The following is a 17,482-nucleotide window of genomic DNA, read 5'->3' on the forward strand; positions in this document are numbered from 1 at the left end:
CATTATCTTTACAATGATTTCTTTCCCTACTTTTTCTTCCACAGACACTATTCATTAATTGAAAGTTACCTTCTTTCTAGTCTTGAAGTTATACCAACCTTTTAAAAGCTTTCATTACTTTCCAACTGGTTTCCCTGCTTCAACTCTCTCCCCTCTCCAACCCAACTTGTAAAGATCGTTAAAGTCATTTTCCTAAAGCACAAATCTGACTATCAAGACAAGTTATTCCATTATTAAATTCCAAAAGCTTTCTATTATCTCTAGTGGTTATTGTTAGTTAATGGTTTTTTTTCAGTCATGTCCTACTTTTCATAACCCTTTTTTTTTGGGGGGGGTGGAGGATGGAAGAGAGTATGGGGAAGATTATTGGCAAAGGTACGAAAGTGGTTTACCATTTCCTTCTCTTGCTCATTTTACATATGAGGCAAAGAGGGTTAAGTGACTTGCCATAGGTCACACAAGTAGTGTGAATGAATTTGAACTCAGGTCTAGCTGACTCTAGGCCTGGAACTCCATAAACTGTGCTACCAAGCTGCCAATTATTTCTATAGCCAAATGTAACCCTTTACAACTTGGCTCCAGTTTACCTTCCTAGGATTATGAAATATTACTCTCTTTATGATCCTGTCAAAGTGGTTCAATTCTTACTGTTCCTCACAAAAGACATCTCCCTATCTCCGTATCTTTGCATGAGTTATGCCTAATACATGGAATGCACTCCCTCTCTCCACAGCTGTGCCTCTTAGAATCCTTACTTACCTTCAAACTTCAGTTAAAGCATCAACTTTCACCTGAGGCCATTTCTTTAATTCTTCCATCAGCTAATGACTTTCTTCCCCATACTATTTTTGAACTTATGTTTTCATTTGATATATTTTTATTTATGTACAAGATGTCTTCCTGTTGGAATGCATGGTTTCTACAAAAGGGGAAATGTTTCATTCTGTCTTTGCATCCCAATTTCAGCAAAGTGCCTGGGAAATTAAATGTTCGTTGATTGAATATTGCAGGAAATGGGAGATAAGATTTATACTTTTCTATATTTATTAAAGATTTATTAATGTATAGAGCTGTTAACTTAAGTGTTCATAATTATGTAGTAATTGAGCCAAATTAAAGTATTAATTACTTGGATATGACCTTCAATTTAATTTTTTTCTTTCTCTTTGTTTAGGTAAGCTTCGATAAAGATAAGGTCCCCGACTCCTTTTCCTAAGGAGCCTCTTTCCATGTAATCATATATTTCCTTACACCTAGAGCACTATCAGCAAATAAGTGATGAGTACATTTTTTAAGAACTTGTTGACGATCTTAGAAAGTACCTTCGAATTATTCGAGTCATTCTGCCTTATGTCATAGTCAAGGGAACAGCTTTTTCATGGACTAATCTGCCAATGACTTTTGGCCAATCAAAACCCATTGTCCTGAAGTTTTAATCAAGTTTTTAACCCTTAATAGCTTTAAAGACACCCTGCATAAGCATCTTTTTAACTTCTGTCCTTGCCTGTGAAAAGTTCATCTCTAAATTGCTTGTTGCTGTCCAGTCATTTTCAATTATTTCCAATTCTTCTTCATGACTCAATTTGAGATTTTCTTGGCAGAAACACTTGAGTAGTTTATCATTTTCTCCTCAAGCTCATTTTCCAAATGAGGAAGTTGAGGCAAACAGCATTAAAGGACTGGGTTAAGGTCACTTAGCTAGTAAGTATCTGAAGCCAGATTTGACTACAGAAAATGATTCTTCCCAACTCCAATACTTTATCCATGTAACACCTAGATGTCTCTTATTTACTTAAAGGTGGTGAAATTAAACTTTGTTCAGTTAATATACTTGCATATTTCTATTTATTCATTAGACTATGGGATCCTTGAGAATAGGGATTTTTATTTTTATTTTTTTTTGCTTTTCTTTGTATCCTCAGCACTCACCACAGTGCCTAGTACATAGCAGACATTTAACACATGTTAGTTAAATTATAACTCTCCACATTAACCACCACATTATGACATTTCACAGCACAGAAGGGATCTTAGGTCCTTAGACTGCAAAGTATACCAATCCTATTAAATCAGTTCAGGTTTGGTGACAATCTTTAAGAGGGGTTCTTAACCTTTTTTATGTATCAAAGACCCATTTAGTAGTCTAGTATAATCTATAGAGCCCTTGCTTATGCATGAAATAAAAAATAATATTAAAAGGAAACTAATTATACCAGAATATAGTTATCAAAATAAATATTTTTTTAAGATTCCATGGAAATCTAGAAGATCCAGGTCCATAACATATATCTGTCATCTCAAGAACAGCCTAAGTTCCTGAGTTTTGATATTTTTTTAGGCTACAGCAATTCATGGAAACTGCATTATGACCCAGAGGAGGTTTGATCTGCAAAATTCAACAATGTACCATATCAATGAGATCACAGAACTGCATCAGAGCAAGTCAATAATAGTTTATTAAGCATGAACTATGCACCAGCACTGTGCTGAGCACTGGTATGCTTTTAGGTTTGGAGTAAAGAAAGCTTGATCTAAACCAATCATCTTTCTTATTAAAAAAAAAAAAAAGTTGGCTCTAAGATCCCTTTTAATTCTAGTCAGCTGTGTGATTTTGAGCCACTCATTTTTATGTCTATTTCCTCATCCATTTAATGAAGCTTCAGATAAAATTCAGTGATCCAGGGGAAAAAAGAAAGAAAGAAAATGGAGTGACATGAGATAAAAATAGAGCAGAGAAAAGCAGTGAACATAGCAAACAGTGTTCTTTTAAAGACTAACAGACATAAATGTCAATGATGGTGGGTGTCTACAATGATTTCATTTCATTCTTGCATGAATAACCAAAGTAAATTACAACATCTGATAAGCATTTATCAAATGCCTTCAAATTTAACAGGCATTGGTGCTAAGCTCTGGGCAATACCAAGAAGGCTGGGGGGAAAGGAGAAGAGAACAGTACTCTCAAGGAGCTTTCAGTCTAACAGAGGAAGCAATATACAATTATGCACAAACAGGAGTATGTACATTATGAGTAAGTTGGAGATGATCAAATGTAATAAGAGTTATGAGGACTTAGCTGATGCTGAAACTCCTGCTCCACAGGCTCATGACACATCCATATTTGCTATCTATAGAGAATTAAAGCCATAGATTTAGAAGGAAGCTCAAATGCCCATCATTTTACAGCTGAGGAAAGCAAGCACAAGAATCATTAAGTGACTTGTCCAAGATCTTTAACCTTAGGGATTTATTCGTCTTCTCATATGAGACAAACACCTAAAATAGATTTCAAAACATACAAGTTCCATTTTTATCCTCCATTCCAAATTTTTACTTTATTTTTAATCAGTGTATCTCTTTATTTATCACATTTCCACTTGCATCTTGAAACAACTAGAAACCCCCAGTTTTCTGTTTCAGTGATGGAGTATCTTCCATTTCTCCTCTATTTGATCTATTCCCAACAAGGAAAGGATTAAGAGATTCCTCAGCTCCAGGATCCCTTATGATGTCCAAGTGAACAGATACCACTTTGTCTTTTTAAATGGGGACCAAAGGGATAAGGGCAGTAAGAGAGTTTCTCTTCCACCCATTTTTTCACGAATCTCCTATCAATTTAGGAAAGTTCTCCAATAGGTCAGTTATTGGGGGAATAGCTTACCTTATAGGGCAGAATGATCTTTTTTTTTTTTTTGGCTGAGGAAATTGGGGTTAAGTGACTTGCCCAGGGTCACACAGCTAGGAAGTGTTATGTGTCTGAGATCAGATTTGAACTCTGGTCCTCCTGACTTCAGGGATGGTGCTCTATCCACTGTGCCACCTAGCTGCCCCTCAGAATGATCTTGAATCAATACTATAAACCCCCAAGGAAAAAGGTGGATATTTACTTATTGGGACTCAAACTCCTTTCCAAATTGATTTCTGCTGAAAGACATTTCAATCTCAAGATTACATTCAATATATGAGTCTCTATAGAGGATAGAGCTGAGAAGGATCATTTGACTAAATATTAGACCTAGCTTGCACAGGTTATAGTTGTTAACCTGGGGTCCATCAATTTAGTTTTTTTTTAAATATTGTGATAACTTTATTTGAATAGATTTGGTGTCCTTTGCAATCTATGTCATTTAAAATCATTATTTTGAGGAAATATCTGTAGGCTTCAGATTACCAAAAAGGTCCATGGCATAACAAAGGTTAAGAACTCTTGGCTTAGAAATGACAGTCAAGGCTCCTGGAGTTTTAGCCATGGACCTCCCTTCTGTCGCTCTTCTAAGCTAGAGAGTATATTGCTACTCTATCTACTTCTACTCCCAAGCCTTGCCTCTGGAAAAGGCCCAAAAGCCTGACAAGTTTAATACCTTTGTTCTTTTACTTGAGTGCTGTGAAGGGAGTAAGAGACTGGAGGCTCTGCTCACACCTTCTTCCCTCTCCATCTGGAGGCCTATGAAAACTCTAGGCCTCCTTCCTGGCTTTGCTTGCTGACCTGTAACTGAGCCAAGTAGCAGAAGGCTGGGTTGCCCTCTCTCTCTCACAACCATTCCTTCTCCCTGTGCTAGGGAGTTGAGAAGTCTGCTTTGAGTCCTGGCAGGCTGCAAAAAGAGGTGCTTCAGTGTCATCCTCTTCTGAGAAATAATTGTATACCTTCTTTGTTTGGCACTGTTGTTAAGAATTGTATTTTTATTAAACAGAACTCATTATTAATAGATTTTATTTGTCATTTACTTAAGGATTCTTCTATTGGTCCATGAACCATGTTCTGAGTAATTCAATTTATACCCAATCAGCATGCTCCTCACTTAGCGAAAAATTTCCCTATAGCCTACATTCTGATAAATATCATTAAATATTTCTTTCTCTAAAGTAAAACTGTAGAGTTGTTTTTTAAATTGTGCTTTATTGGCATGCTAAAAACAAAAGCTAAAAGGTCTCAGGAGTCCTAGCACCTCCATAAATTTAATAGATTCAACAGCTGGAACCTGGAGGAAATTCCTCCCATCAATTCAGCAGATTCCTCAAGGGCTCAAATCCTTCAGCCTAAGTTATGTATTGATGGAGGGAAATACTTTAACTCTTTCAAACTAGACAACAGCTCCATTCTTATCTGCTTCAAGCAAAGCCTAACACTTTCACATTTTGATCCATGAACTACTTCACAGATCAAATTTCCAAATACATCATCAAACAATCATGCACCCAAGCTTTCCTACTCCTTATTTCAACTGCTCTTACCAACAAGTTTTGATAAAGGATGATAATAAACACTATTATTTTAAGGTTTTCAAAGAGTTCAGTTAGTCAATAAGCATTCATAAAGTACCTACTACATGTCAGTCACTGTGTTAACTCTTGGAGATACAAAACAAAACAAAAAAAAGTAGAGTCCCTGCTCTCAAAGAGGTTCATATATAGCATCACATTTGACCCTCAGAGCAATCCAATTGTGTTATTCCAGTTTTATGAAAAGGACCCCGAGACCCAAGTGAGACAACCTATCCATTCCACCACCATCTTATCCCACTTCTCTTTCCCAATAGGGAAAATTCCTACATATCTTCTTTCCCTCAAAATCTCTCTTGTATCAATATCTTCCCACTTTGAAAAAATGACATTTCATCATCCTCCCTGACAATTCCATATTATTAAAATATCCCAATATCTCAATGCAATGTGCTTTCTATTCTTTCAACTTTGTTCACCCACGTTTTCCTCAAAAGATGGGTACAGTTTCTTAAGGCTAGACTTTGTATTGTCAAAGGAGCCTTCCGCCAGATACATAACCTTCCTCTCCTTCAGGTTGATAGCATCATTTTGCTACAAACTAGCCATCTGCTACCTTCGCTTTTTTTTTTTTTTTTTTTTTTTTTTTTTTTTTTTTTTTGCATCATGACTTGGAGGTCCTTCTGGTAATCTTCCTCTTGTTTGTCCTTCCTTTTTTTTTTCTCAAGGCCTTTAAATGCGAGAGTTTCAGACATTGCCCGTTAGCAATTAGATTTAGCAGAGTGCTTCACCCATAAAGCTTTTCTTCTCCAACTTCAGGTGCATTGAGTATTACTGATAGAATCTCTCTTCTTGGCATCTCTCTGTTCTTCACAGGGCTTTTTTGGTGTTTATTCTATTAGTGTTATAAATGCCCCTTTATTATCCTCTTCCAGATAGTAGCCCCATCTCCATCCTTTTGTTTTTCATTTTAATCTTGCTTCTCTTAAGACAGCATTTCACACACACAATTGTCTGTCTGTAGGCTCACAGCATAGTATTGTGATGTCCCTTAAATTAGTGGCTGACTCTTTTCCTAATGGACATCTCACATGTAACAAATCTATCTCTAGGTTGTAGAAAATCATTATTGCAAAATCCAACCAATGAATTTTCTAGCGTCCCCTCCCCCTCTTCTTTCCAAACACTTCTCAAATAAACAACAGGTTGTCTCATTATTAAGCTTTAATTAACATTCTTTCATGCCTGACACCTGCATCACTAAAAATATCTGACTAATCTCCAAGGATTTTGTAATTGCAGTTCCTACAATCCAATTCCTATTTGAAGTCTTGTTGACTTTTCCTTTGCAAAAGCTATTAACCATGAAAGATCCTTTAGTTCTATTTTCCTTCTTCTCAAAGAAGCTTTGCACCAGCATTGATTTACCTCATCTCACCTTCCTTTCCTCCCTCCTTAAGAGAATTAAGAGTTCAAATCAGTAATAGCAACCAATCTTCCCACCCATGCTCTAAAGATTTTATATTTGTCCCTCTTTATGAGTTGCTCTAATCCCAGCTCTTTCACACCTTCCCTTCTCCCACATCTTCCAAGAGTGTGTGACTGGTACTCACCAAGGTGCTGACTATTAGCAGATAACAGGTCACTGTTCTGCACTTTCTCAGGGTCCTGCTCTGTGCCTCGTTGCTGTTTTTCCATGTCCAGGCTGCTCTCAAGTTCCTCCATCACCTTACTCCATTCCATAACTTCACCCCCTCCTCTCTCTCCTCTTTTTTCCCCAATCACTCTGTGATTTCTGGAAGAAGACCTTTAGCTCACAGCTCTTACTCGTATGCAGCAGCCATTTTGACTTTTTACTCAGGAGTCCTCACAACATCCCTAAACCATAAGTCAAGGCCAGTATTCTTCTCGTTTGGGAGAAGTAATACTAAGGCACTGAAAGGTTAAGGTCACAGTTTCTCAGCAGTGGGAAAAGAATTCCAGCTCATTCCACTGTAAAAACTGTCTTTGCTATTAAGAGCACTATACATTTCCTTCTGGATTTGTGTTATCACAGTGAATTTTAATTAATATCCTTGTCCTTAATACAAACTGTTTTGGCTCCCTAGGGTAAAGACTCTACCATGCTATTTAGGGGAACAAAGGGGTTAATGTAGAAACAATACTATAATTTATGTGACAAGTAAAAGGTGCAAAGGAGTTAACAACTGAAGCAGTGAATTAACATGCAGACAGATGGTATAACCTTCCTGTGAAAATAAGATTCTAAAATTTACACTTCTGTGAAACAGGAATGTGATTAGCATCCTGCCCTCCAACATAACTTGTGAGGGCTGATTTCATTTTTTTCCCTCTCTCTAGTTTTTGGAATATGTTTTATAATCAACCTGCATAGATAAAGACAAATGATGATAAATGGCAGTATTCATTCATTTGACAGTTAGTCATATGATTTCTTTTGGATGGAAGAGGTATTTTCAGGAAGTAGTAAGAGGATATAAGGCAGTGTTTTTCAGTTTTTAGTTTTTTATTTTGGGGTTGTTGTTTTTTTTGCTGGTGTTGATTTATTATACATATATATAGATGCACAATCTAAAGCATGACATGACCATCTTCATGATGGCATTTTATTCTCCAATTGATTACTTGCTCAACAAGTCTCCATCAATCAGAAAGACTTTTAAAAGAGAGAATGCAAAGCTACCAATGTACAATATTTTGCTCTCAGATTTTTAAATGGATATTGTGGACTATATCATTATTTCTGCCATACTTGTGGGCTAGTTAATACTGAGGTTTAATAAAGGCTACTTGATATCTTTTTAATAAGCTGCAATGATTACCTCAAGTAATTGGATTTAAAAGATCTTAGAAAATAGACTCAGCACAGTGCCTTAAACAAAGTCGGCACTTAAAAAATATGTGCAGGTTGAATTGTATTTTTAAATAGTGGCCTTCTTGGGGAATGGGGAAAAAAAAGAGTGGAAAGGTATAAAGTAAAAAGCACAGCAGAGAACAAAAGAAAACCTACAAGGAAGCAAAGATGGACAGCTCTGAATATAATGTGTAGTATTTATTATATAAGCTTCCTTGAAATGGAAATTTGTTCCTTTACATTTTGAATCCCTTTTTACATTTTTCTGCGCATTTGGCAAGGTTTTTTTTTTTCTATTTAATTATTAAATAAATAATTTTAAAATAAGTTATAAGTCAATTAAGTTTTATAAGTGATATGTAGAAGATTTGAAGAATCACTTATTTTCACCAAAGGATATGACAACCTCAAATTCTGTTTTCCAAATAGAATTTTAATGTCTGTTAAAATTTTAACATCATTACAATGCTCCTGAAATTGATTTTCTTAGAATGAATTACTATGTTTTGAAGAAAAAGAATGTCCCTGAGGCAACATGGTACAGTGTAAAGACTTGAAGTAAGGGTTGACTGAGTTCAAATCCTGTCTTCAACATTTAACAGTTACGAATCCATGGACTAAGTCATTAATATCTATGAGCCTTAAGGTTTTGATTTGTAACATAGGGACAATATAATACCTGAGGTACCTTATGAGACCATTGTGAGAATTAATTTAAATATGTGAAAATTGTTTTTTTTAATAAATAACAGCTATTACTATTTTGTCTATTTTGTCATATAGCAGGATATATGATAATCATACCAGAAATTTGTGTTAACAAAAATATGAATAAGCCGTACTGAATAGTTCTTTATTGGGTTATTAGTTATTTAGATAACTAATAACCAATATTTATAATAATAATAAATAAATTAAATAAAATAAAATAAATAAAAAATAATAATAAAATAATTAACCAATCTTGGTTGATTTTTTTCTACTGACTCATTGCTGAACCCATACTACATGCTAGGTGTTCCACTGACATAAGAATGAATGAAACAGTCGTCTAGTGTATCATTTGATAAATGGAGAAGTCATAAATGAAAGGTCATAAATATTTCATCTAATAGAAGAGGAAATCAAAGATCTGAGAATTTGCAATCTAATAGGAGGAGGAGAAAAGCATGTAAATGACTTTACCACATGGGTAACCTGTGATAAACGCTATACTAGAAGAACAAAATGCTATGGGAGTTCATTTTCAGTCAGGCCTCTTTCTTTCAAAAGGAAAACAAGAGGAAAAGATTTCAGCTGCTCTCTATTAAGAAATCTGTATTAAACAGAATCTTGGCTTTTACTCTTGCTCACTACCCATTGGTATACAAAGTTTGGCTAATCGCCATCAAGCCTCAGTCCTGACCCACTCATAGTCACTATTTTTATTCTCTTTCAAATTCACAAGCCAAGAGTTCCCTTTAGCCCCTAATTTTACTGGTACAGTCCATTGGGCATCTCACTGCAAGGACTCTCACTCTGGATTCCCTGGCTACTCACTCGCTAATCATTCAGAAATAAATACTTGGAAGAGCCCTCATAGCAGCTACCACTTTTCCTATTGGGTCACTTCACAGCATCCTGACTACCTTCCAAAATATACCAAGGGCTTGTAACAATCAAGAAAGAATTTCCTAAAATGCTCTGCAGAATTTCTTTTTATGTCTGCTGATAGCTTGGATTTCATCCCTTCAAAACTGTCTCTTCATATCCATGCAGAATTTCAATCACTTGCTTCTCTTGACTGCCCCTCCTCCTCCTACCATTCTGCTACAAAGGCAAAGTGAATAAGACAAAAAACCTGGGCCTATCCCTCACTTCAGTTCTGTAGCATCCTAACACAAAGAATGCTTGGTTTGGGCAGTACAATTTTAGTTTGTCCTTGAAGGATAGAAAGGATTAAGACTAAGAGGTAGGAGGGAAGAGCACTCCAAGTAGAGGCCATTAATTCAGGAGTGATGGGGGCTGTAGATGAAGCATGTTAACCCTGGTAACTTCTACCTACACAAAAACAATAACAGTAAATATCTTCTGGTGGATTATTTTAACCTCTAAGCCACCAAAAAAAAAATACAGAGAAGCATGGTACAGGAGAGAGTGCAAAAGAATCTGGGTTCAAATCCTCCATTTGATACTAGCCATCTAAGTTTAGGCAAATCATTTCACTTTCCTGAAATTCAATGTCTTGATAAAATAAGATAATAATTGTAAAGTACATAACACAATATCTGGCACATAGAAAGTGTTATATAAATAAATGTCAGTTATGATAATGATTATGATTGTTATTCATTTTTTCCTCCAAGTTATCCAAATGAGTACTTTAAATCAAGATGCTAAAATACCAGTTCTGATTACCTCCCCTGCTTTACAAACCCATATTGGCTCTCTATTTTTTCCACATAAAACATTAACTTCTAAAGAGCTTGACAACTTAATTAGGTGACACCATGGATAAAGTGTTGAACTTAGAGTCAAAAAGACCTGAGGTTCAAATTATGCCTCAGATATGTACTACTTGGGTGACTATGAGTCAGTTATTTAATCTCCATCTGCTTCAGTTTCCTCATTTATAGAAAAGGACTTTCTTCCAAGGATATTGTGAGGACTGAATGAGACAATATATTTAACGCACTATATAAATGATAGCTATAATGATGATGATGATGATGAATGCATTGCTTTAGTTTCCTAATCTCTAATCCTTTCTCATTTTCTTAGTTAATGAATTTCAGGGGCAACATCTTTCCTTATGAAGTCATTTATTATTATTATTTGTGATTTCCTCAGTGCAGAAAATTTCTAAAGAAACTTCCTCTAGCAATGTAGATCAGCAATTTATAGTCTCAGAGAATAGCTTGAGGCATTGAAAGTGTAAGTAACTTGTCTAAGGTCAAACATCCAAAGATGCAGGCCTCCTTATTCAAACAAATGATTCCACCTCCAGACTAGGCATTTTCACTTCTCCCCTACGAGCAATGCTCCTCCTTTCCTTCTTTACTTCCTGGATTCTTTGACTTTCTCCAAGTCCCAGTTAAAAATCCCACCTTCCAGAGAAGCTTTTTTTATGATCTCCCCCTCAGTTAGTTCCTCTCTCAGATATTATTTCCAATGCATTTAGTTTATAATTTGTTTGTGCAATGATCATTTGCCTGTTGTCTCCTCCATGAGTATCTTGAGAGTGTAAATAATTTTTATTCTTTTTTTTTAAATTGTATTTCCAGTACTTAACACAATGCCTGGCACATAGTAGACATTTAATAAATTCTTTCTGACTAATAATAATAATCCCTACATATAATCCTTCCTTTAATGTTTGCAAAATTATTTATGTATATTATTCCATTTGGGTTTCACAGCCTCTCTGTGAGGTAGTTGTTATTATCACATCCATTTTCCAGATGAAAAAACTCATCAATCTCCATTTCTTATTCTGCTATTCTCCAAAGAACTTTAAAGACATCAAGAAGGGCGATAGAATCTCTTCTCTGCCAAGTCTTGTTATTCCTCTTCATCAATTTCTTGCTTTTTTCCATTAAGCCCTTCCATGTATGACTCTTTCACTGCAAATCAGGCACAAGAAGAAATAGGTATGGGCTGGCACATCATAGTAACTCCCAAAGTATCTAACAAAAATGGAAAACATCTACAAGCTTCAAAATGCATAGAAAAGTCATGTTCTCCATTTAAATTAAATATCATTTACATTTTTAATCACAGGAGACATGTTCTGCTCAACCACCTTTCAGTTTTCCATTTTCACCTTTTTTCCACACACCCACACACCCACACACCCACACACACACACACACACACACACACACACACACACACACACACACACACACAAATCATTCATATGATTCTGATATGCTATCTTTTCAGCACCATGGCAACCACATGCTCCCAGTCAAGCTTGCTATGTAATTTGAGAGATTTAACATTTCCACCTAAGACACACAGCTAAAAAGAGATGAATAGTTATGTTCAAAAGCAAAAGTGAGAAAATGGAGGCAAAAAATGTCAATAACAGCACTGGGAGCTATAATGATCCTGATCAGAAATTTAAGTTATGCTTACTCCTGCTCTAAATAATAGCATACAACATTCATTTTTCAGGTTGCATATTTTATGCTTCTCCAGACATACAAAGCTGATGTTTATTTCTGGACTACAACAATTCATCACATGCATATTTCCATGACTATTTTAATGTCTCTATAATAACTGAGTTGCTGCTTTCCTAATATATGAACATTTTTATGCTATGACTTATTAATGGAACATCAAGTGGGGCTCACAGGTAAGACAATTAAGTAATGAAGAGAGGGGAAGGAAGGAAGGAAGGAAGGAAGGAAGGAAGGAAGGAAGGAAGGAAGGAAGGAAGGAAGGAAGGAAGGAAGGAAGGAAGGAAGGAAGGAAGGAAGGAAGGAAGGAAGGAAGGAAGGAAGGAAGGAAGGAAGGAAGGGAGGAAGGAAGGAAGGGAGGAAGGGAGGGAGGAAGGAAGGGAGGAAGGAAGGGAGGAAGGGAGGGAGGTAAGGAGGGAGGGAGGGAGGGAGGAAGGAAGGAAGGGAGGAAGGGAGGGAGGAAGGAAGGGAGGAAGGAAGGGAGGAAGGGAGGGAGGTAAGGAGGGAGGGAGGGAGGGAGGAAGGAGGGAGGGAGGGAGGGAGGGAGGAAGGGAGGAAGGGAGGGAGGGAGGGAGGGAGGAAGGAAGGAAGGAAGGAAGGAAGGAAGGAAGGAAGGAAGGAAGGAAGGAAGGAAGGAAGGAAGGAAGGAAGGAAGGGAGGAAGGGAGGGAGGGAGGGAGGGAGGGAGGAAGGAAGGAAGGAAGGAAGGAAGGAAGGGAGGGAAGAAGGGAGGGAAGAAGGGAGGGAAGAAGGGAAGAAGGGAGGAAGGGATAGAAAGGAAAGGGAAAGGGAGGGAGGGAGAGAAGGAAAGAGGGAAGGAAAAGAGAGGAGAGGAGAGAGAGGAAAAGAGAGGAAAGGAGAGGAAAGGAGAGGAAGGGAAAAAGGGAAAAGGGAAAGGAAGGAGGGAAGAAGAAAAGAAGGGAAGCTGGGAAAAAAAGAATAAGGAGAAGAGAGGAAATAAAAGGAAATATTTATTAAGTACCTACTATGTGCCAGGCACTGTGCTAAATACTTTATGAATATCTCATTTGATGAGAAGAGAGATTAAACCTATGATTTCTGCAGTGCAAGGAATTTCCAGATGAGGAATTATCCTTTACCAAAGCAGGTCAGTGCCTTCTCCACAATTGCTAGGCCAAGAGTTGCCTAAAACAATGGAAGCTTAAATGTCTTTTCTACAATCACCTGACTAGACTAGTAGTGTGAGAAGTTAGACTTGACTTCCACATCTTCCTGGTTCTGAGGTAGGCTCTCTAATCACTAAGACATACTACTTGTTTTGTGTTCACAAAGTAATCATTCACAATTATCAGTAGTTAATTTTTTTACCAATCAAGTTAGAAAATTCTATTCACTATTTGGTCCTTCAGACTAAATACTATACCTATATAGTATAGTATATAGACACAACTCTAGAGTCATTATTATACCTTGCATTGATGGTGACAAGAAGCAGTTTCATTAATAATAATAATTATTTGCTGGGCTTTTCATTCAACACTATTCACTTCAATTATCCCTACCTCTTAGTTTTCATAATATTTAAAAATTTAGTAACACCTCATAATTTAATACACATGAGGATAAAAATTAATTTACACTTTTGGAGTGTTAATAATTTTGTTGGTAAAGATACACAAGGGGGTAGGTATCACTATTACTGATGATAATGATAAGAACAATAATAAATATCTTGAATTTACAAGATGCTTAATTTCAAATCAAATCAACAAAGTACTGATGCCAACTGGGTATGTGGATCTGGATGCTTCAATTTTTTCTTGCTTTCACATTTATTTTCACAGTTTTATTATAAAATGCATTTACATATTCAAAATGTGCACCAGATTTTTCAGGCTATAAATTCCAAAAAAAGATTTAGAACAAATATTACATATTTACAATTATTCACTCACCATCAAGGCTAACAATGTCTCCCAGACATTGCATTAAACTTCCTACAAACAGTGCTCTGTTAAAATTGTTCATTGTTTTCCCTTCACCTGTTTTCCCTTCCTCTTTCCTGCTTCTGCATGTGTTTTGCTAATATGTATGCACAGCAGAAAGATTTGAAGTCAGAAGACAAGAGTTCTGAATATATTACTTGAACTTGGGGAAATTATTTCATCTTGAATGCTGTAAGTTTTCTCATCTATACAATGAGAGTGTAGTCTCTCTTAACTTTTTTTGTTGTTGTTATGGATCCTTTTGGCAGGCTGATGAAGCAAGCCTATGGAACCTTTCTCAGAAAAATGTTTTTAAAGAAATAAAATAAAACACATAGAATTACAAAGGAGGTCAAAAATTAGTGAAAAGGATGTAATTTTTTCCCCATCCAAGTTCATAAATCTCCTAAAATCTGTCCATAGATATCCTGGTCTCACATGACCTATCTCACCTAATTCTAAAATCCAAGACCTTTCTGGCCTAATTTTTTTCCTGATTTTTTTTATATCTTTAAGAGCTTTTACAATTCTAATATTTCCACACATTTCTAACATTTTCTTTCCACTCTTTCTACACATACTAATTGTGTGAGCCTGGGCAAATCAATTAACTTCTGTTTTCCTCAGTTTCTTCAACTCTAAAAAGAGGATAATAATAATAATAATAGCACCTGCTGTGAAGATTGAATGAGATACTATTTGTTGCAAAACTCAAATGAGATAATATTTATAATGTTTGACACGATCCTGGGGCATGTAGTAGGTGCTTTATAAATGCTAATTCCTTTTCCCTACTTTATTTTTGGGTAAGTGGATTTTAAAGTCCTATTCTCTACAGAATTCATGAATATTATTATGTTGCTGTACCAGTTCCATGTATGCCCTTTGGTAGGACAAGTACTATTTCTCTTCCCTATAATTTCAGGTTTGTTTTAATTCACAGTTTATTAATAAGATACATTCATTCCCGGATTTATTCTGGTTCTTTCATTTCCTCTAGCTCCTTAAAGAGTCATAAATGCCCTTACCCTTCCTCAGGTTCATCAAATTTTCCATAAATTATATTTACCACATAATACTGTTTTAGAAATCAATTAGACTCACATAATAAATATATGACAATTGAGCATCAGCAAATCACAATATATGAACAAAAGGTTTTTTTCTCACTGTAAATTATTCGTGAAACGTGGAGTTTTCTCTTGATAAGCAGTTGTCTATTAGTTGAAAAGTAATGTCTATATCAATATTAAAGCAACAAGAAAATTATGATTCATCATTTTTATGACCCAGATCTGTGATTTCATCAGAATAGAGAAATCTAGGAGCAGAGACTTCCTATTCCCTCTACCAAAGAAAATTAGCAGCTTTTATTCTAGGAAGTTACCTGAGTCACTGAGAGGTTAAATGACTTTATCCTTGTCACATAACCAGTATGTTAGAGACAGGATTTGAGTCAATCTTGAATCAACTCCAAGGCTGCTCTTCTATAACTACTCTCACATAACTGTTACTTACTAGTCACTACTTCTATATGAAAAAATCAAAGTGCTAAGGAAAGAATTTCTATTTCTTACCAGGGTTGGTGGGGGAAATGAATTAAAAAGTAGATGGATTTAAACTGCCTAATTGGCATTTATTAAGCATCTACCATGCATTAAGAATTTTCCTGGGTTCTGGGGAATAGAAATACAAAGAATTAAATAATAGTCTTACTCAAGGAGATTGAATTGTGTCTTGATAGACAACATATGCATATTTAAATGTATACTGAATGAATGAATTCAACAGATGAAAACAGTATATAGATATATAAGATAGAAATCAGTAAAAAATCGTTAAATATAAGACAAAGAAAGCAGTAGAAAGTGGATCAACAAAGACTTCATGTAAAAATCAGTGCTGGAGTTACATTCTGAGGGAAGAGAGGGCCTTGATAAGGAAGAAGTAAAGGATTACATTTCACACAAGAGAGATAATCAGTGCAAATGCATGAAAATAGGAGAAGCAGAGAGAGAAGGCCAGTTTGTCTGGCTGAAAAGATAAGTTGGGGCCAATTGGTGAAGGGCTTTAAAACCCGAAGAGGATAGTTTATATTTTACCCTGGAATCAATAGGAAGCCAACAGAATTGATTAAATATAGGGTCATATGGTAAGACCTGCACTTAAGAAATATGATTTTGGCAGCTAGATCCATAAAGTGGCAGTTATAAAGTAATTATTTATAATTACTGGCAATTAATATTTTATCATTGATTTGATTAAACTAGATAACTACCTATTATATTATTTTTTGTATTTAATGTTGTTCAGGACCCATACTATATTTGAGATGCTTCATGGTGCAGGGGTGATGATGACAATGACAGTGTTAGGAGAATACAGTCAGACTAGTATTGAGAAATTAAAAAGAATATGAGACTGCTGATAAGGCTCTCATACAAAAACTGGCTTAGCCAAGTTCAGAATAGCCCATCCCCAGAGTGGCTGCAAGGCAATAAAATTTTCAACCAACTTTCAAAGGCCATCAATTAAGTCATACTCAAACAAAGATATAAATGTAAACAAGTAGAGAAAGCACCTCGTGCCCACAAAATCATAGAGCTTTGAAGGATGTAAGTAAATATAAGCCTTCTTTGATATATCTTTGAATTTTTTTCATGTTTAGACCTTTGGCATTTATTTCACATGATGATTCCTTTTTTCATCATATCATTTTCACAATGTCCCCTTTTCTATTAAGGAAAGATTCTCTCCAAGGAGGCAACGCTTTTCTACGAATATTTCAACATGAACGCTTAGAATTTGAAGTTTGAGTCCCAATTTTGTTCATATTTTGTTTTCTTAAAGTTGAAGCAAAAGAAAAAAGTCCATAAAATAAGTATATTAATCATATCTAACACTTAAGTCACTTGGGGCAAATATAAATGTGACTCTGGGCAAGGCACTTAATTCTACCTCAGTTTCCTCATTGGTCAAATAAGAATAATAACAGCAATTACCTCTCAAGGTTGTTGTAAAGATAAAATGAGATAATCTTTGTAAGGTGCTCTGGAGACCTTAGAGTTCCATATAAATATTAGCTATCACTACTATTACGATTATGACTATCACTATTATTCCTACTATAAAAACCATTAACTAATTAGGCTAATTAGTTCCCATCTAAAGATTAACTCCTAATGACAAGGACTTCAAATACATGAGTGCAAACCACACATAATAAATGAACAAAATAAGTTCCTATAGATGTTATTTGTAGGAATTAAAATAGCA

At 35.6% G+C, this 17,482-nt stretch overlaps 1 protein-coding gene across 2 annotated transcripts in view; it reads right to left on the reverse strand.

The window, feature by feature from the left end:
* Window positions 1-17,482, reverse strand: part of GPM6A (glycoprotein M6A) — a 484,462-nt gene that overhangs the window by 306,618 nt on the left and 160,362 nt on the right. The window contains exon 1 of one of the 2 annotated variants that reach the window (XM_074272705.1): window positions 6,834-7,020. The exons of the other annotated variant lie outside the window; for it this stretch is intronic. Coding sequence (XP_074128806.1) covers window positions 6,834-6,963 — 130 coding nt within the window. The 5' untranslated portion in view covers window positions 6,964-7,020. Of the gene's footprint in view, window positions 1-6,833; window positions 7,021-17,482 lie in introns of those variants that run through there. 2 annotated transcript variants of the gene reach the window in all.

This window comes from Sminthopsis crassicaudata, chromosome 6, assembly GCF_048593235.1.
Source record: "Sminthopsis crassicaudata isolate SCR6 chromosome 6, ASM4859323v1, whole genome shotgun sequence".
NCBI lineage: Eukaryota > Metazoa > Chordata > Mammalia > Dasyuromorphia > Dasyuridae > Sminthopsis > Sminthopsis crassicaudata.